Below are 21,662 nucleotides of genomic sequence, written 5' to 3'. Positions count from 1 at the left end.
CCGTTGGGCGAGCGTTGCAACTCGCATGTCGCATCACAGAATCAAACCTGCCGTTCCGCGTGCCAAAATACGATACGTGGCGATCTGTATACGGAAATCCGCTAACGAACGTGTCGCACGATAAACGGCGAGCCACAACGATTACCACACGTCCTTAGATAACGCAACGAGGCACGGAGAATATACGGGATATACATCGTGAACGCATCGAGAGGCGATTCCTGCGCTTCGCGATCGGCGATCACGTCACTTCTGCTCTCTATCCGCCGATATCGGCAAAATACGCAACGTTTCACCTAATCCGCAGCGATAACGGTCGTGCCTTGGACTCGATCGAAGCTAATCGGTTGAAGACAGCGAGCCGGATGTATCGTCTGCGAAACAGGCGAAATGCTCGATGAGCCCGGGTCCACCCCTCCGACATGGCCCATAAAGTATACACTGCGGATAAAGGGGGATGCTGCGCGATAGCGCGCGAAACGTGCGCTATCGATTCCACCCCTTTTCGCGCGCGGTGAGGCTCTCCGAGATTGCCGACTTCCCTAACGCGAGGGGGAAATTCTCACGAGCCGCGCGTCGCATTTACGGTACAACCGTGTCCTTCGTAAGCCTCGCGTCGGCGTTTTAAGGGGGGAGCCTGTTTTAGAACGCTGAAAATAAGGTATATTTTACGAATTGTTTTCGGAGAAACTATACAGCGGATCATTATAAAACTTTGATGCATTTATTAGTACATGTTTAAAGATCAAAAAATTATTTTTTTATTTGAATATATCGCCTGTAGAGGTCGTCCTGGAGAAATCTTAGTGCAGCCGGCATTGTAAATTGGTGAGCATTCTCCTGCCTCCGAATTTCGTCTAAACTGAAAAATTGAAATGTGTTCTCGTTATTTATGAGTTCCCATCGTCGATGAACCAAAGAGAGAAGAAAACAGTTGAAAAGTGCCAAAATGGTGGAGCTTAGAACACAAAAGTACGATTTTTAGGCAAAGGTTTTGAACTTTTTCATGCAAAAATAATTGTTTAACTTAATGTTTTTATGAATATTAAAGGTTCATCGACGCTGCACTAAGATGCCTCCAGGACGACCTCTACAGGCGATATATTCAAATCAAAAAATAATTTTTTTATCTTTAAACATGTACTAATAAATGCATCAAAGTTTTATAATGATCCTCTGTACAGTTTCTCCAAAACAATTCGTAAAATTATACCTTATTTTCAACGTTCTAAAGCAGGCTCCCCCCTTAACGCGAACGTAGAACCCACGACGTTGGAATTATACAGGGTGAGTCACCTAACTTGACGACCTTACATTTAGAACGCTTAAAATAAGGTATATTTTACGAATTGTTTTCGGAGAAACTATACAGCGGATCATTATAAAACTTTGATGCATTTATTAGTACATGTTTAAAGATCAAAAAATTATTTTTTTATTTGAATATATCGCCTGTAGAGGTCGTCCTGGAGAAATCTTAGTGCAGCCGGCATTGTAAATCGGTGAGCATTCTCCTGCCTCCGACTTTCGTCTAAACTGAAAAATTGAAATGTGTTCTCGTTATTTATGAGTTCCCATCGTCGATGAACCAAAGAGAGAAGAAAACAGTTGAAAAGTGCCAAAATGGTGGAGCTTAGAACACAAAAGTACGATTTTTAGGCAAAGGTTTTGAACTTTTTCATGCAAAAATAATTGTTTAACTTAATGTTTTTATGAATATTAAAGGTTCATCGACGCTGCACTAAGATGCCTCCAGGACGACCTCTACAGGCGATATATTCAAATCAAAAAATAATTTTTTTATCTTTAAACATGTACTAATAAATGCATCAAAGTTTTATAATGATCCTCTGTACAGTTTCTCCAAAACAATTCGTAAAATTATACCTTATTTTCAACGTTCTAAAGCAGGCTCCCCCCTTAACGCGAACGTAGAACCCACGACGTTGGAATTATACAGGGTGAGTCACCTAACTTGACGACCTTACATTTAGAACGCTGAAAATAAGGTATATTTTACGAATTGTTTTCGGAGAAACTATACAGCGGATCATTATAAAACTTTGATGCATTTATTAGTACATGTTTAAAGATCAAAAATTATTTTTTGATTTGAATATATCGCCTGTAGAGGTCGTCCTGGAGAAATCTTAGTGCAGCCGGCATTGTAAATTGGTGAGCATTCTCCTGCCTCCGATTTCGTCTAAACTGAAAAATTGAAATGTGTTCTCGTTATTTATGAATTCCCATCGTCGATGAACCAAAGAGAGAAGAAAAAAGTTGAAAAGTGCCAAAATGGTGGAGCTTAGAACACAAAAGTACGATTTTTAGGCAAAGGTTTTGAACTTTTTCATGCAAAAATAATTGTTTAACTTAATGTTTTTATGAATATTAAAGGTTCATCGACGCTGCACTAAGATGCCTCCAGGACGACCTCTACAGGCGATATATTCAAATCAAAAAATAATTTTTTTATCTTTAAACATGTACTAATAAATGCATCAAAGTTTTATAATGATCCTCTGTACAGTTTCTCCAAAACAATTCGTAAAATTATACCTTATTTTCAACGTTCTAAAGCAGGCTCCCCCCTTAACGCGAACGTAGAACCCACGACGTTGGAATTATACAGGGTGAGTCACCTAACTTGACGACCTTACATTTAGAACGCTGAAAATAAGGTATATTTTACGAATTGTTTTCGGAGAAACTATACAGCGGATCATTATAAAACTTTGATGCATTTATTAGTACATGTTTAAAGATCAAAAATTATTTTTTGATTTGAATATATCGCCTGTAGAGGTCGTCCTGGAGAAATCTTAGTGCAGCCGGCATTGTAAATTGGTGAGCATTCTCCTGCCTCCGAATTTCGTCTAAACTGAAAAATTGAAATGTGTTCTCGTTATTTATGAATTCCCATCGTCGATGAACCAAAGAGAGAAGAAAAAAGTTGAAAAGTGCCAAAATGGTGGAGCTTAGAACACAAAAGTACGATTTTTAGGCAAAGTTGTTGAACTTTTTCATGCAAAAATAATTGTTTAACTTAATGTTTTTATGAATATTAAAAAGGTTCATCGACGATGGGAATTCATAAATAACGAGAAAATATTTCAATTTTTCAGTTTGGATGAAATTTGGAGGCGGGAGAATGCTCACCAATTTACAATGCCTCCAGGACGACCTCTACAGGCGATATATTCAAATAAAAAAATAATTTTTTTATCTTTAAACATGTACTAATAAATGCATCAAAGTTTTATAATGATCCGCTGTACAGTTTCTCCAAAAAAATTCGTAAAATTATACCTTATTTTCAACGTTCTAAAGCAGATTCCCCCCTTAACGTTGGTCACGTCGCACGCATTTGTTCGGACTCGCTGCCGTCGCTTATGATCGGACGAACGTAATTTCGAGCGTCGAAATTTGCTTGAAAAGGAAAAAGGAACGCTAGACAAACAGACAATACGCGTAACGAATTTTACATATTAATCTCGTCGATCGCATCGTGTCCAAAAGGTTTGTCGCCTTCCATCGAGTTCTGTTTTGGGTAACACTCGATCTCTGATTGCAACAAAGATATCGCGGGGTTTATGAAATATAAAAAGCATTTCCAACTGCTCCATTGCTGCTATCATTACCGAATATCAACAATCTGTTTCGCGGAGTAAAAAAGAGAGCTTCTCATTATCAATCAGCGAAGAAATTCGTCTTCTCTTATTGTGCTACGTGAATTCAGAACTCGACGGTAATGTATCGAGGATCGGGAAACGGCCGGAAAGATAAATACGCCACTCGGGAAGTCTATTATCTGCTGTTTATCGTTCACTCAAGCACCTCCGTCACTTTTATGTGGTAAAAAGATTCTCCAACTTGCGGAAACGGTTGAAAAAAAGCACCAGTCAAGATATTACAGTCCAGAGAAAGCGGTTTCTTTTCTAAAAGTTTCTAAAAGGCAGACTGAACTATTTCTCTTCTAGTTTTCGTATCGCAGTCACGATAGTGATGACCCCGAGCAATAATTTTTATCTATTCGGAATTTCGTACAAGCATAATCATCAGTACGATTAACAAAGTCACATAAACTAATATAATTAACAGAGTCGCATGAAGGACCGCTTTATCTTCTCACGCGATCGATTTTTGTTTAACGCAAAAGTCCATCAGCAGGAAAGAGAAAGAAAAATCCCTACTCGTAATGTGGAAACGAGTGAAAAAGAAACGGACTGCTCTGACTTGTTGCGCTCAGTAACTGCAGTCTTGGCGACAGGTTTTGCTGGCAGGTGCTTTTTCTCGCGTTTTCAAGAGATGAAGAGTACAGAGACACACACACAAGTACGAATAACAATTTAACGTTTGGCCAACTAGCGCTCGAGCTCAAAGACCAAAATTATTCCAGGGGGATTTCGGCGTGATCGTTCCATGCGTTTCCCACTTCGCATTTTGCGCCGATGGCTCAAAGGAAAAACGATTTCAATACTTGCGCAACCGTTCGAGTTCGAGTAAGAGTTCGAGTAAGAGTTCAGTGATAACGAACGCAACTGGTAGATCTACTCGATCGGTCGGCAATGTGTTAAAATCATCGAATGAACGAAACAGAACAGTAAATTGAGCAGAGAAGTGTAACAATAAAGATATACTGCAATACACAACTGTGAGCTTTTTTATATACAAATAAAATTCAGTATACGTAAGTGATATACAGGGTGTTTCCTCTAACTGTAGCACTTAGAATATCTCTGCTTCCTTTGATGATATGAAAAAAGTCAAAGGACGAAAATTGTTCGATTCAAAGAGACTAGTACTCTGGTAAGAAAATTATTTTTTTAATGTGACCTTTCACAAGATATCAAGGTCATGAACATTTTTTTAAATGAGATGGACGAAATGATGTAGCTTGTAAAAAAACAAATTCAACCATACAGAATATGTTGACCTTCAAATGACTTTGAACCACAAAAATCACGTTTAGGAAAAGAAACTCTATTTATTGTATGTATAACTACAAAGATACAAGGTGTTGTCGGAATATCGCGATAAACTTCACTTGCACGGAACATACTCAACGAATCATTTCCTGATCGCTGGATTGGACGTGGTGGAAGAATTTCTTGGCCGGCTCGATCACCAGATCTTACGCCTCTTGATTTTTTTCTTTGGGGACACCTAAAAAATGAAGTTTATCGCGATATTCCGACAACACCTGAAGATATGCGAGAAAGAATTCGGCGTGCGTGCACCGCAATTACTCCGGAATCTCTCAAAAACGTAAAACAATCGTTTATTCATCGAATTCGAAAGTGTATGGAAGTAAACGGTGATCGTTTCGAACATCTGTAAAAAAGGTATATCTTTGTAGTTATACGTACAATAAATAGAGTTTCTTTTCCTAAACGTGATTTTTGTGGTTCAAAGTCATTTGAAGGTCAACATATTCTGTATGGTTGAATTTGTTTTTTTACAAGCTACATCATTTCGTCCATCTCATTTAAAAAAATGTTCATGACCTTGATATCTTGTGAAAGGTCACATTAAAAAAAATAATTTTCTTTGAATCGAACAATTTTCGTCCTTTGACTTTTTTCATATCATCAAAGGAAGCAGAGATATTCTAAGTGCTACAGTTAGAGGAAACACCCTGTATATGTCTGATATATATTATGTAACACTTCCCACCGAAATATCTTTATTACTGCATTCTTTTGTTCGAAATATTGCATAAGCCTTATTTTACACAAATAAATAGGATAACTAAATAAAAATATAATATTATAAAGACATTCCTCTCGCGAGAAGAAGAGAACTCTCGAAATCGTCCAGCTGGTGCGAGATGAACATTAGCTTCGTGAAATAAACATTTGTAAAAATTAACGAATCGTCGAAGATCTCACAGGCTTTGAGACTTGCGCTTACTTGCCCATACTTCGTACGTATGGGAGGTAACATTTATCGTGTCGCTTAACGTCTTTTCCTATACAGACAAGTTAATATAAAATTTTTATCTTGTACCCCGCAAAATATCGAACATAGAACAACGTCGTGGACAACAACTGCATTGAGAAACGATCGTGTGCACCGCACCGTAAGGAACAAACATTAAACGACTCACCTTGACATCTTCGATTCCCGTGTCAGTGTCTTACCGTTCCGGGGAGGCTACATTCGTAACGACGAACTTCGCTTTCGCGGTTGGCTCCTAACGGATCTAACGGATAACATCGAGTCGCATAGCTGCGTATGTAAACCGATCCCCATGATCCCAGGTGCGACTCCCATCGACGATTTATTCCGGTAACTGCGCGTCCATGTTATATACAGGGTGGCCCATTTTAATTTATACAGTCGATTTTTTAAAAAACTAAAAGAGATACGAAAAAATGTTTCAGACAGACATGTCACGATTTCGAGGGGGACATAAGATGATATGGTACCAATGGTGGTTTGACCTTGAATAGTCGTTTGAAGGTCACGCGAAGATCACCTTCAATTTCTTAAATTGAAACCCCAACTTTTTATTGCAGATTCTTATTCTCCATCGAAAAGTAAGTAACTTTTGTCTGAAACATTTTTCCGAAAAATGTCATCTTATGTCCTCAAAATGTCCTCAAAACTCATCTTGAAGATCATTTTAAGGACATAAGATGACATTTTTCGGAAAAATGTTTCAGACAAAAGTTACTTACTTTTCGATGGAGAATAAGAATCTGCAATAAAAAGTTGGGGTTTCAATTTAAGAAATTGAAGGTGATCTTCGCGTGACCTTCAAACGACTATTCAAGGTCAAACCACCATTGGTACCATATCATCTTATGTCCCCCTCGAAATCGTGACATGTCTGTCTGAAACATTTTTTCGTATCTCTTTTAGTTTTTTAAAAAATCGACTGTATAAATTAAAATGGGCCACCCTGTATATATATGTATAAATCTACACCTCTCTTCATCCACTAGTTCCGATCCCGAAGCACGATGCACGCACCGACGTGGCTCTCAAAGAGTACAATTTCCGCGTGCATTCCGTCATCGAAAACGAAAACCTCGCGCAAACAGATCCCGCACGCGTAAGGACCGTATCGCGTCACTTTACAGCCAAGTTTGATCCGTGACAGGGTAACAGTCGCGCCCTCACGCTCGTGGAGATGTTTCTCGACGGGAGGGTAAGGAACCGGATGGCAAGGGTTGGCGAATCCGTCAGTAGCAGTCGTTTATGGAAATGACGTTCTTTTCAGTAGGTTCTACTGCCCCTTGTCCGCGACGGGCGCCGTTGGTTCCTTGCGGGTCGCCTCGGTAGCCTCGATGACTTCGAAACCCTCGGGGGTCGAGATCTCGGCGAGCGGCTTCGTGACCTCGGAGACTGAAGGAGCAGCCTCCGCCTTGGCAGCAGAACTCGAAGTGGTCGACTTGGTCGCGTTCCTCGATACTGCGGTTCACCATAAAAGTACTGTTCTCCGTCGTTCATCCCTCGGAACTCGCGCGACCCCGTGAACGAAAAGGAAACAACGATACGCCGCGCTCTTCGGGCTCGGATCCGGCGGGACATCCGGGCATGTGAAAATATCCGGCGAATTCGGACGGCAATAAAAATCGTATCGCGCCCGCCGCGCTGCAACTGCGCGCAGCTGCAAATCAAACCGCAGCTGTAAACAAATCGGTTGGCCGTACGGGCCGGATGGACGCTCGCTATACCTAAAACGATTATCGATTTTCCGCGAGCGAGTAGCGAGTACGAGCGGAAACGGGAGGTGAAATTAAAAGCCCAGAAAAATAATCAGTGCTAGTTGGATCGCTCGAATTGAAACACGATAGCGCGGTATCGCGTGCCAAACTGTGTAGGCGCTCCAAAGCGACGAGTGTCAGTGACACGGGATCTACAAAGTGCTCACTCAAAACTCTAAACCCGGTGAAACGCGCGCGCGAGCCTCGCGAGTCGACGCGCGAAACGTGTAATCGCGGAATTACCGATTGATGACGATTACAGATTGCAGCACCGCGTTGCTACGCGCGATCCGAAAAATTACCGAGCGAGAGCGCGTTTTCCCCTTTTTTCGCGAATTCGCTGCCGAGGACGGTCCTTCTGTTTCACTCGCGTCCTGGTGTATCGAGTGTAAAGTTGCGTTTACCGTTCCAATAAAGCGCGAGTCCTAACGTATCTCGTGAAAATTAAACTCGCCCATAAAAAAAAACGAACGTCAAAGAGGAGAGGAACTTTTTTTTCTCTCTCCCGCCGTTGTACGAAAGTTGAAATGGATGTATATGCAATTAAATCTAGCGTAATATAATATGCCGTTTCAACTCGCTCCTCTCTGCACGGATCTGCACGGGGTAGTAAGGGTAAAGTGTATCAAAGTTCGATGAAGCGCACGATACCCAACGACACGCGCTTAACTCTTTAACCGATCAAATTGTCCTCGGTCGCGCTCTTTTTCCCTCTATCTCCTCGCGTAGGAGCTTAACACGAAAGCAATAACGTGACTTCGTAAGGAAATAGTCCACAAGTGTGTAATTGCACGCTTAAAAGCACTGCAAAATCTTAACTATCCTTACAAACTTATAAACAAACATAAAGAACGATGAATGTAACAACAGACATTTATAATAAATATTCGACGTCTCTCTCAGGTTGCACCTTCCGAAACGAGCGTTCTAACGGACGACGATGCACGAGCTGTACGCACTTTCTCGAACCGCGTGAACTCGGATCGCTTCCTCGGCTGGCGCAGATGATGCAGGCGGGCAAAATACGAATCACGACGTACCTTGAAGAGGATCGCTCGGCCGAACGGGATCCGTCGTCGCCGTGGACGTTTGCACGCTATCGACAACCGCGTGTCGTTCGTCGGCGTCGCTGGGTTCCGGATCGAGCTGAGAGAGCTCGGTGATGTAGTTCTGTTGCGTCTGCTCCCTCGTAGGCGTCGACGAGGCCGGGCTCGACGAGGACGACGTCGTCGACGACGACTCCGGACCCGGGGTGGTCGGCGCTGTACTGGGGGTGCCGGGCACCTGAGGCTGGGCGTGATTGCGGAACAGCAGCTGCTGCAGCTGCGCCTGCTGCAGGATCACCGGCAGCTCATAGTGATGAAAGAAGTATAGCATCGAATGCTGGAACGAGAAGAAAGGAGAAGAGTTCGATTAGAATGACCACATGTGGTTTCCGATTTCTCGTACGATTTCGTTTAAACGAATTGCGATGGTCTCTAAAAAACTGTGACGTGAAAGATGATTCAGTCACTGAGCAAGTAAGTTCGCAAGTTCAGTGCTTTTGTAGAAATCCAAGATGTTTTCAAAAGTTTGTACGATAAAAGCTATTTTTATTTATTAATAATGAGATTACATATCATTTCAAAGTAGCCGTTCACCGTTAAAAATTGTGCGTCCATATGTTACAATTTTCTTGTGTTGCCGTGTTTTGATTACTACTTCAATGTAAAATTAACGTACAACTGATATGTTATTATTTTTATAACAATTTTATATGTTAACTTCATAACTTAACATTTTGTATATGTCTCTTAGAAATGGAATATTATTTCAAATGCTTTTAACACAATAATTTTAAACAATCAACATGTCACAAAGTCAGTTTAACATTCTAAAAGAAGTTAAAGTAAATCTTCAAATAATCATGAACTTTGACATATAAAATAATCAAATTTACTAAAATTAAATGTTTCTATCAAAAATAATTTAAGTTGAAATAATTACTATCGTGTGTTAATATAACATAAAAAGTAAATGTTCATATCGTACGAACGAAAATGTTCTATCAACTTTTCTGATGAGTCATTGTAACTTCTCTTCCATGTAGTTTTCAATTACTTTGTATGTTATTTTTACATCACACTTAAAGTTACAATAAGAAAAATAAATGTAAAGTATTGTGTTAATTACTTAACATTTCTAGTTTGTCAAGAAGTAACACATGACGAATGAGTTATTTTAACTTAAAATTTAGAGTGGACTTTCTGGGACATGCAAAAAATGTTAAAATTAACATTTTATTTTTTACTGTGTTGTTATCAATAACCTTTTGCCACCTTTCGGGTAATAGTTTATCACGCACCGATAAAAATGACTCATCTTTTCAGGCAATCGATTCATTTGTGACTTTACGGATTGTAAGCACCTATTACATTTATAAAAAATTGCATAATTTTCACTATCATGTGTTATATATGACGTTTCATGCGGCGGTTTATAAACGTTAACGTTTGACAAACAATATCGTGAAACAAGAAACAAAACCGTGAAATGGGGAGAAAATATTGAAATTTCAAATGGTTCGAGCATCAATATACTATTAAAGCATGGAGATTCGCATGGGGGCGTAGACATGCCACGGAAGTTGGCCGTTCCACATGGCTGATATCCCTTTCCGGGCACCGTTGGAGGAGCCAGAAACAAGGATTTACCTGACGAGATACATCCGGAACATACGGTTGGCCTGTGCGCGGCCCGCGTGTGCACCGCTCGCGCCTAGCAAATTTATATGGAAATTCGACAAATTCGCTCAATATCGGCGCTCTCTTCCTCTGCAATCACTTCGGGCCCGTCTCTGCCGATGTCCATCGATTCGGGATACCGCTGCCGATCGCAATAACGCGGCTTCCCTTTACGCGCGTCGCGGCAACGAAATTCTCCGTCTATACGTTGTTACGTAATTCACGCGTCCGTTGATTATGTAACAAACGCGTTACCGGAAACTCGGATCACGGGATGACAAACGACAAACCCGTGACGGGGCTCGTTCAACCGGTCGCTTCAACCTTGACGCTCCATTTAAAATTGAAAAATCTAGCACGGACAAATGACGCGCGCGCGGGGAGAGAGATAGAAAGACAGGATGGCGAACGGAGGATGTGCTGGAAGAAAAATCCTGGATATGGAAAATAGATATCTCGAGTCCGGGCACCTGTCGGCGACGCGGAGGAAATGGTATTCCCGGTGATTCGCCGGCAAGAGCGGAACGGATCCCGGCACCGTTCGAGAGAAAAGGGGACCGCGGCGGAAAGATTCGCGAGGTGCGCGGGAACGGGGATCCCCAAGGTAGATGAGAAAGAATGGAGTCGCGAAGGGGTGGCAGAGCGCGGGGGAGGTCGAGGGAGGTTGCGCGCGGGAGTAGCAGGCGACGGGGGATATATATCGAGTTTTCGCGTTTGGCGGATAATCAACGCCAATGACACCGATATCGAATCGGTATATAATCACGCCGCGGGGCTAATCGGCTCGAACTCTGACCTACAGCAACGGCAGCTGGGCCCGAGAGCTTTGCCGTCCCGGGAATCAAACGACTTCCGTCGACGTGCCCCCGGGCCACCCCCGCGAATTTTGCCGCCGCGCGGTATTCGTAAACTCGTTGCCCAGGAAATAATTGTCGCTCGTTAAGCGATCGATCATGTTAACGAACCCGTAACCCGGTTGTCAGCCGAAGACTGTCATCACCGCTGCCGATAGATCGAGAGCTGGTTTATCTCCGAAGCGCGTACGTGCGCGCTTGATCACGGTTTTGTTCGCGAGCGCGTGCGTTTATCGTTTTATCAGTGAGCCTGCAAAATCGGCGGATGCCACGTGCATCCGGTGATACTCGACGATAAAACAAAGCACAATCGAGCGAGAGAGAGATCAATGACGTCATTGGCAGATACTGGCTGCAGTTAACACTGCGAATGATATTAGGGGTGTGATTTAGTTTTGAGGGTTTTTTTTGCTCAAAAACGCATGTATTTAAATATGACAATGAATGAATACCTTCATCAAAATATTTTCCTTCCTTTTCTATAACTTTTTCCCATCTTTCTGGCAAGAGATGACGATAAAATGACTCTTCTTTTCAGTTGATCCATTCGTCGACGAATTTTCGCACTTCTTCCAAATTATCAAAGTGTGTATCCTCTAAAGCGTGTTGCATCCACCGGAACAAATAATAATCGCATGGAGAATACGCGGGGTGCGGTAAGACTTGCCATTCGAGCTCTAATAGTGTTTGTTTCACTGATAACGCAACGTGGGGTCGAGCGTTGTCACGAAGAAGAATCACTTTCCGTCGTTTACTCGCAATTGGTGGTCGTTTTTCGTCCAATGCTTGCTTCAACTTGTACAATTGGTGTCGATAACGATCAGCCGTGACAGTCTCATGCGGATTTAACAGCTCATAGTACACTATCCCACCAAATACAGAGCATTACTTTTGAACCGTGAATATTGCGTCTCGGAGTGGATGTTGATGGTTCGCCTGGATTCACCCATGATTGTCTGCGTTTTGGATTATCAAAATAGATCCACTTTTCATCCCCAGTAACAATCCGAGACAAAAGACTCTTCTTTTTTTGCCTGGCGATCAACGAAATGCAAATGTTCAAATGGCACTTTCCGATAATTGATGTCGAACCCATTTCCCTTCCTTCTGAATTTTTCCCATTTCATGTAAATGTTTGGCAACTGTTGTACGATCAACATTTAATGCTCTGGCAAGAGATGGATTCCACCACGATAATAAAATGACTCTTCTTTTCAGTTGATCCATTCGTCGACGAATTTTCGCACTTCTTCCAAATTATCAAAGTGTGTATCCTCTAAAGCGTGTTGCATCCACCGGAACAAATAATAATCGCATGGAGAATACGCGGGGTGCGGTAAGACTTGCCATTCGAGCTCTAATAGTGTTTCTTTCACTGATGACGCAACGTCAGGTCGAGCGTTGTCACGAAGAAGAATCACTTTCCGTCGTTTGCTCGCAATTGGTGGTCATTTTTCGTCCAATGCTTGCTTCAACTTGTACACTTGGTGTCGATAACCATCAGCCGTGACAGTCTCATGCGGATTTAACAGCTCATGGTACACTATCCCACCAAATACAGAGCATTACTTTTGAACCGTGAATATTGCGTCTCGGAGTGGATGTTGATGGTTCGCCTGGATCCACCCATGATTTTCCGCGTTTCGCATTATCAAAATAGATCCACTTTTCATCCCCAGTAACAATCCGAGACAAAAGACTCTTCTTTTTTGCCTGGCGATCAACGAAATGCAAATGTTCAAATGGCACTTTCCGATAATTGATGTCGAACCCATTTCCCTTCCTTCTGAATTTTTCCCATTTCATGTAAATGTTTGGCAACTGTTGTACGATCAACATTTAATGCTCTGGCAAGAGATGGATTCCACCACGATAAAATGACTCTTCTTTTCAGTTGATCCATTCGTCGACGAATTTTCGCACTTCTTCCAAATTATCAAAGTGTGTATCCTCTAAAGCGTGTTGCATCCACCGGAACAAATAATAATCGCATGGATAATACGCGGGGTGCGGTAAGACTTGCCATTCGAGCTCTAATAGTGTTTGTTTCACTGATGACGCAACGTCAGGTCGAGCGTTGTCACGAAGAAGAATCACTTTCCGTCGTTTACTCGCAATTGGTGGTCGTTTTTCGTCCAATGCTTGCTTCAACTTGTACAATTGGTGTCGATAACCATCAGCCGTGACAGTCTCATGCGGATTTAACAGCTCATAGTACACTATCCCACCAAATACAGAGCATTACTTTTGAACCGTGAATATTGCGTCTCGGAGTGGATGTTGATGGTTCGCCTGGATCCACCCATGATTTTCCGCGTTTCGCATTATCAAAATAGATCCACTTTTCATCCCCAGTAACAATCCGAGACAAAAGACTCTTCTTTTTTGCCTGGCGATCAACGAAATGCAAATGTTCAAATGGCACTTTCCGATAATTGATGTCGAACCCATTTCCCTTCCTTCTGAATTTTCCCATTTCATGTAAATGTTTGGCAACTGTTGTACGATCAACATTTAATGCTCTGGCAAGAGATGGATTCCACCACGATAAAATGACTCTTCTTTTCAGTTGATCCATTCGTCGACGAATTTTCGCACTTCTTCCAAATTATCAAAGTGTGTATCCTCTAAAGCGTGTTGCATCCACCGGAACAAATAATAATCGCATGGATAATACGCGGGGTGCGGTAAGACTTGCCATTCGAGCTCTAATAGTGTTTGTTTCACTGATGACGCAACGTCAGGTCGAGCGTTGTCACGAAGAAGAATCACTTTCCGTCGTTTACTCGCAATTGGTGGTCGTTTTTGGTCCAATGCTTGCTTCAACTTGTACAATTGGTGTCGATAACCATCAGCCGTGACAGTCTCATGCGGATTTAACAGCTCATAGTACACTATCCCACCAAATACAGAGCATTACTTTTGAACCGTGAATATTGCGTCTCGGAGTGGATGTTGATGGTTCGCCTGGATCCACCCATGATTTTCCGCGTTTCGCATTATCAAAATAGATCCACTTTTCATCCCCAGTAACAATCCGAGACAAAAGACTCTTCTTTTTTTGCCTGGCGATCAACGAAATGCAAATGTTCAAATGGCACTTTCCGATAATTGATGTCGAACCCATTTCCCTTCCTTCTGAATTTTTCCCATTTCATGTAAATGTTTGGCAACTGTTGTACGATCAACATTTAATGCTCTGGCAAGAGATGGATTCCACCACGATAAAATGACTCTTCTTTTCAGTTGATCCATTCGTCGACGAATTTTCGCACTTCTTCCAAATTATCAAAGTGTGTATCCTCTAAAGCGTGTTGCATCCACCGGAACAAATAATAATCGCATGGAGAATACGCGGGGTGCGGTAAGACTTGCCATTCGAGCTCTAATAGTGTTTGTTTCACTGATGACGCAACGTCAGGTCGAGCGTTGTCACGAAGAAGAATCACTTTCCGTCGTTTACTCGCAATTGGTGGTCGTTTTTGGTCCAATGCTTGCTTCAACTTGTACAATTGGTGTCGATAACGATCAGCCGTGACAGTCTCATGCGGATTTAACAGCTCATAGTACACTATCCCACCAAATACAGAGCATTACTTTTGAACCGTGAATATTGCGTCTCGGAGTGGATGTTGATGGTTCGCCTGGATCCACCCATGATTTTCCGCGTTTCGCATTATCAAAATAGATCCACTTTTCATCCCCAGTAACAATCCGAGACAAAAGACTCTTCTTTTTTTGCCTGGCGATCAACGAAATGCAAATGTTCAAATGGCACTTTCCGATAATTGATGTCGAACCCATTTCCCTTCTTTCTGAATTTTTCCCATTTCATGCAAATGTTTGGCAACTGTTGTACGATCAACATTTAATGCTCTGGCAAGTTCCGAAGTGGATCGTGTTGGATTTTCGTGCAATAATGCTTGCAAATCTGCATTTTCAAGCTTTCTTGGTTGTCCCGAGCGTTCTTTGTCCTTAATTGATGGGGCAGAATCACCATAAGTTTCGACAAGAATTCTATAACCGTCAGCCGCAGTTTTCTTTTGATTAAAAAACAAAAGCAACGCATGTCGAAAATGCTAAAGAGCTTTCGGAAGTTGCATTTTTACGATGATGTAAACACGACTGTTATTGCTATAATGCTACTAAATGTGATGGATAATGTCAACACTGTAAGAAACAACAGTTATCGGAAACAGCTATTGGAACAAACTGACACTACAGCCATCTGTTGCAAAACACTTTCTATCCTTCTTTTTATTTGAAACAAGAAAAAGGATAGAAAGTGTTTTGTAGCATTTGCAGTGCTAACTAGGCCACAGCCATAATTGACAGACGAACAGACTACTGCAATGCCAATGTTGAGTCTTAAACTTAGAGATGACTCCAAAGATCCAAGATGTGCAGATTGCATTTTCGAATGTAGAAAACAGCAATTTTGATTACGCTGGACACAACGCGAAATTTATATATTATAAACAAAAATTCTAGTCAGAGATTAATTTAAGTAGAACTCAGAAACTGATCGCCAGGAGTACATCGAACAATCAGACGATGCCAATAATACAACTGGTAACTGGTACAATCTTCTCCCCCAATGCGTAACAATCGGGCGTCGTGATGCATTTGCACCTTTTATCGAATGAATTAACCATTCCATTAAACTTTAATGGTATTGAGTTTTTACGCGTGAAGTGTACACAGTATATATCGAATGTAGTTATTAACGTAGCGGCTATCTATTGTAACGCCATTATAATAATACCTGTTAATACGGCCATCGCGATCACCTAATTACAAGTTATTGCGTTATCAAAGTACGCCCTCCATTCAGATTACCCGCCGTATTATTGGCGTAGCAGCAAATTTGTTTCTGAAATTCCGGCGGCTTACGGCAAATGTTCTATTACGATCGATCGTTTGCGTCTCGCAACTTTGCAAATCGTTTTGCTCAAATCGTGATTCAGGTAGAATCCTGATTTTCGTGCCTCATCGAAACGGCACGATTACAAAATACATCCGAGATCCTTCAAGAAACTTGAAAAAACGAGTACTTAAAACCGAATCGTAGAAACTGAGAACTTAACTGAATCTGCACAATGAAAAAGTCGCGCGACTCGACAAAACTTCGAGTCGTTTTACGAAGAACATTCGACTTCATAAGTCACATCGTAGTCACGAGCCAGATGCGGAAGAGAACATGAAATCGCGATCAATCGTCACTGTCAAACGTCACGAAATGCATATTGGAAGAATCCTTGCTGCGAAAAATTATTCGCAAAATTAATAGTAGTAAAATTAAGTAGACACCAGCGAGGAGAGCCATTTTGCACTCGAGCTGAAGGAAGCCACGAAAGTGACGTGAGGAACGAAGATTAGCTGAAATTGCGAGTGGGCGAAACTTAAGGTCGGACGTAATAGTGCGTATTTTCTTAATGGACGTACGAGAATGTGGTCTGACGAGAAATGACAACGTATCACGGCCACTTGAACGGTGAACTTGCCCGCAAACGAGATTGTTAATGGAACGAAGGGACACGCCCTGCGAACGGGATCCCCGCATTAAGGTATCCTCGCGCGCGCATTTGTATATGCGAAGCCAAGAAGCCGCATTAAATTATTTCTATCGATCGAGCTGTCCGGAGCATTGTCCCGGTTTGCGTTTACGTAACTTAAGTTTGAGCGATGGCGGCTCTAGGCTATCCAGCCAAGCGACCACGGCCGTGGCACGGCTCGTTCCTCGTCCTGCTGCTTCGTTCCTGTCAATCGCAGGACCTCCGACAGTAGCCAATGGGATCGCATGCAAAATATTGCGCACCCATTTTCCCTCATCTATCCCGGCGCTATTCCGCCGAAGGCGGAAGGCCCGGCAAGGCTCCCGCGAGTCGTAAAGTCGGCTCGCATTCTGCTTCTTTACTCGCGGATTCGTCTTCACTCGCAATCGATCGCGAATTAACCGTCTTACCGTATATACACCGTTAAAAATTGTGCGTCCATATGTTAAAATTTTCTTGTGTTGCCATGTTTTGATTACTACTTCAATGTAAAATTAACATACAACTGATGTTATTATTTTTATAACAATTTTATATGTTAACTTCATAACTTAACATTTTGTGTACGTCTCTTAGAAATGGAATATTATTTCAAATGCTTTTAACACAATAATTTTAAACAATCAACATGTCACAAAGTCAGTTTAACATTCTAAAAGAAGTTAAAGTAAATCTTCAAATATTCATGAACTTTGACATATGAAATAATCAAATTTACTAAAATTAAATGTTTCTATCAAAAATAATTTAAGTTGAAATAATTACTATTATGTGTTAATATAACATAAAAAGTAAATGTTCATATCGTACGAACGAAACTGTTCTATCAACTTTTCTGATGAGTCATTGTAACTTCTCTTCCATGTAGTTTTCAATTACTTTGTATGTTATTTTTACATCACACTTAAAGTTACAATAAGAAAAATAAATGTAAAGTATTGTGTTAATTACTTAACATTTCTAGTTTATCAAGAAGTAACACATGACGAATGAGTTACTTTAACTTAAAATTTAGAGTGGACTTTCTGGGACATGCAAAAAATGTTAAAATTAACATTTTATTTTTTACTGTGTAAAAGGCAAGGCATATGAGACGTGGCACATTTCAATACACCGTTAAAAATTGTGCGTCCATATGTTAAAATTTTCTTGTGTTGCCATGTTTTGATTACTACTTCAATGTAAAATTAACATACAACTGATGTTATTATTTTTATAACAATTTTATATGTTAACTTCATAACTTAACATTTTGTGTATGTCTTTTAGAAATGGAATATTATTTCAAATGCTTTTAACACAATAATTTTAAACAATCAACATGTCACAAAGTCAGTTTAACATTCTAAAAGAAGTTAAAGTAAATCTTCAAATATTCATGAACTTTGACATATGAAATAATCAAATTTACTAAAATTAAATGTTTCTATCAAAAATAATTTAAGTTGAAATAATTACTATCGTGTGTTAATATAACATAAAAAGTAAATGTTCATATCGTACGAACGAAACTGTTCTATCAACTTTTCTGATGAGTCATTGTAACTTCTCTTCCATGTAGTTTTCAATTACTTTGTATGTTATTTTTACATCACACTTAAAGTTACAATAACAAAAATAAATGTAAAGTATTGTGTTAATTACTTAACATTTCTAGTTTGTCAAGAAGTAACACATGACGAATGAGTTACTTTAACTTAAAATTTAGAGTGGACTTTCTGGGACATGCAAAAAATGTTAAAATTAACATTTTATTTTTTACTGTGTAAAAGGCAACGCATATGAGACGTGGCACATTTCAATACACCGTTAAAAATTGTGCGTCCATATGTTAACATTTTCTTGTGTTGCCATGTTTTGATTACTACTTCAATGTAAAATTAACGTACAACTGATATGTTATTATTTTTATAACAATTTTATATGTTAACTTCATAACTTAACATTTTGTGTACGTCTCTTAGAAATGGAATATTATTTCAAATGCTTTTAACACAATAATTTTAAACAATCAACATGTCACAAAGTCAGTTTGACATTCTAAAAGAAGTTAAAGTAAATCTTCAAATATTCATGAACTTTGACATATGAAATAATCAAATTTACTAAAATTAAATGTTTCTATCAAAAATAATTTAAGTTGAAATAATTACTATCATGTGTTAATATAACATAAAAAGTAAATGTTCATATCGTACGAACGAAACTGTTCTATCAACTTTTCTGATGAGTCATTGTAACTTCTCTTCCATGTAGTTTTCAATTACTTTGTATGTTATTTTTACATCACACTTAAAGTTACAATAACAAAAATAAATGTAAAGTATTGTGTTAATTACTTAACATTTCTAGTTTGTCAAGAAGTAACACATGACGAATGAGTTACTTTAACTTAAAATTTAGAGTGGACTTTCTGGGACATGCAAAAAATGTTAAAATTAACATTTTATTTTTTACTGTGTAAAAGGCAACGCATATGAGACGTGGCACATTTCAATACACCGTTAAAAATTGTGCGTCCATATGTTAAATTTTCTTGTGTTGCCATGTCTTGATTACTACTTCAATGTAAAATTAACATACAACTGATATGTTATTATTTTTATAACAATTTTATATGTTAACTTCATAACTTAACATTTTGTATGTCTCTTAGGAATGGAATATTATTTCAAATGCTTTTAACACAATAATTTTAAACAATCAACATGTCACAAAGTCAGTTTGACATTCTAAAAGAAGTTAAAGTAAATCTTCAAATAATCATGAACTTTGACATATAAAATAATCAAATTTACTAAAATTAAATGTTTCTATCAAAAATAATTTAAGTTGAAATAATTACTATTATGTGTTAATATAACATAAAAAGTAAATGTTCATATCGTACGAACGAAACTGTTCTATCAACTTTTCTGATGAGTCATTGTAACTTCTCTTCCATGTAGTTTTCAATTACTTTGTATGTTATTTTTACATCACACTTAAAGTTACAATAACAAAAATAAATGTAAAGTATTGTGTTAATTACTTAACATTTCTAGTTTGTCAAGAAGTAACACATGACGAATGAGTTACTTTAACTTAAAATTTAGAGTGGACTTTCTGGGACATGCAAAAAATGTTAAAATTAACATTTTATTTTTTACTGTGTATTTATATAAAATTACTGTCATTTTATTGCAAACGCGTCCTTTTATTACGTCGTTTTATTCAGTCGTATCAGACTCATGTTTTATACTTGGGAGTCTTGGGTAATTGAAAATGCGAAGCTGTTTAAGTAATTTCCGAGTCACTCCAGCCAGTTAATTTAGAAAATTTTATCACTGACTGTAATAATGCGATGAAACAATGACAACATTAACATATTAACATATACAATACAGACGTATTATTTGATGCGTGCCAAAACGCCACATGATGAATTATAATTATATTCTAATTGTCTGTATGAATCTAAATCTAGTTTAATTATCTAACGTATTCTCTATATAATGTTTCAATTAAACTGTCATTTGCGACATAACAAGAAGAAACTAATGCCTTCCACGCAACAAACTCAAATAGAGTCGATCTTCATCGATCTGAAAGCCAAACGAACCTACGTCATTAAGAAATTCGCTATGCCCGCGCACAATGCATGACACAATTTTGCAAACGGGCCTCGACTGTTCGAGGAGAACTTTTTTCCCCTCGCTAAACATAGACTGGCCGTACTTGTGCCTCGGCTAAAGTACTCGCAAGTGGGTCACGGAATATTTGTGATCAATGTCCGTTTCAATGCGAAAGAGCAATTTTTCTCGGGGAAACTTTTCTATTCTCGTGGGAGTTCTTATCGCGAAGACGATTATTTCACGATCCGCGACGTCGCTACTTTAATCCCAAAAAATACGCCGCATAAATACTCTCCCGCGCCAACTACTCGCATACTCGCGCACTTTCATCGCGGAAATTTATCTCTACGCTTTTCACATTCTCTCGTCGATCCTGCCGCGTGGGATCGTATCGGCGTATTTCAAACGACACTTAAGACTTGATAAAAAAAAATAAAAAAGATCAGATCTTACATCCGATTTACACCTCGCCTCCCTGCATTTGATAAGACACAACAAGGTGCACGAAACACTCACCTGTATGAAGAGCCAAGACGTGACGAGCGCCAAACTGCTGTACTGCCCGTTGAATCGATAATGATACGCGTAGAAGGAGAAGTGATACAAGTAGAAAAATCTGAAACAGAAATGAAGACACTCGTCAGACTCGTATCCTGCAAAATGATCGGAGAAGGACGCAGGGTGCAAATTTTCGCGTTATTTGCAATAGCAGACAGCGGCAACAGCCACCAACGTGCGCGGAGACATCATGACGCGACGACGGCGACGAAGAAGACGACGGCGGCACGATCGGCGCGACAAATAAGTGACAAATTAAAGCGACGTAAGCTGAACGTAAAATCACGGAATGCAACGGGACTCAGCCGGTGATGCGCGCGTAATCTCGAAAATCCATAACATCAAGCCACTTAACGGGTTACATAACGTAACGATACACACGGCACGTTCCCACCCCGTGGCAACAGTATGGACGAACTATCGATCAGATCGTATCAAGTTTCAGCCTATTGAAATATCGAGGGTGACGCGTTGCGCGGCTAGCGGCTATGCGTCGTTATTACGACCGAAAAAATATCGCAGGTAACGCAATATGCGTTATCGAGCCATGGTGACACGCGCGACTCTCATAAAAAAGTATCGGATGTTACAAACAATTCCTCGAGCGGCTCGTGCGTGAGCGAGTGCATAATTTTTCTCTTTT

General features: G+C 40.0%; 1 protein-coding gene across 1 annotated transcript; it reads right to left on the bottom strand.

Moving 5' to 3' along the window:
- Positions 1-3,319: 3,319 nt before the first annotated feature.
- Positions 3,320-21,157, bottom strand: LOC105287311 (membralin-like protein At1g60995; the record flags this gene model as incomplete). Its single annotated transcript, XM_026975019.1, has 3 exons — positions 3,320-3,429; positions 8,756-9,098; positions 20,978-21,157. Coding segments are annotated over 3 exons (600 nt in total), but the record flags the coding sequence as incomplete, so codon positions are not given.
- Positions 21,158-21,662: the final 505 nt, after the last annotated feature.

The sequence above is a fragment of the Ooceraea biroi genome, chromosome 14 (assembly GCF_003672135.1).
Source record: "Ooceraea biroi isolate clonal line C1 chromosome 14, Obir_v5.4, whole genome shotgun sequence".
NCBI classification, from domain to species: Eukaryota; Metazoa; Arthropoda; class Insecta; order Hymenoptera; family Formicidae; genus Ooceraea; species Ooceraea biroi.
Note: the sequence above shows the minus strand (reverse complement) of the source record. Positions and strands in the feature narration are given on the sequence as shown.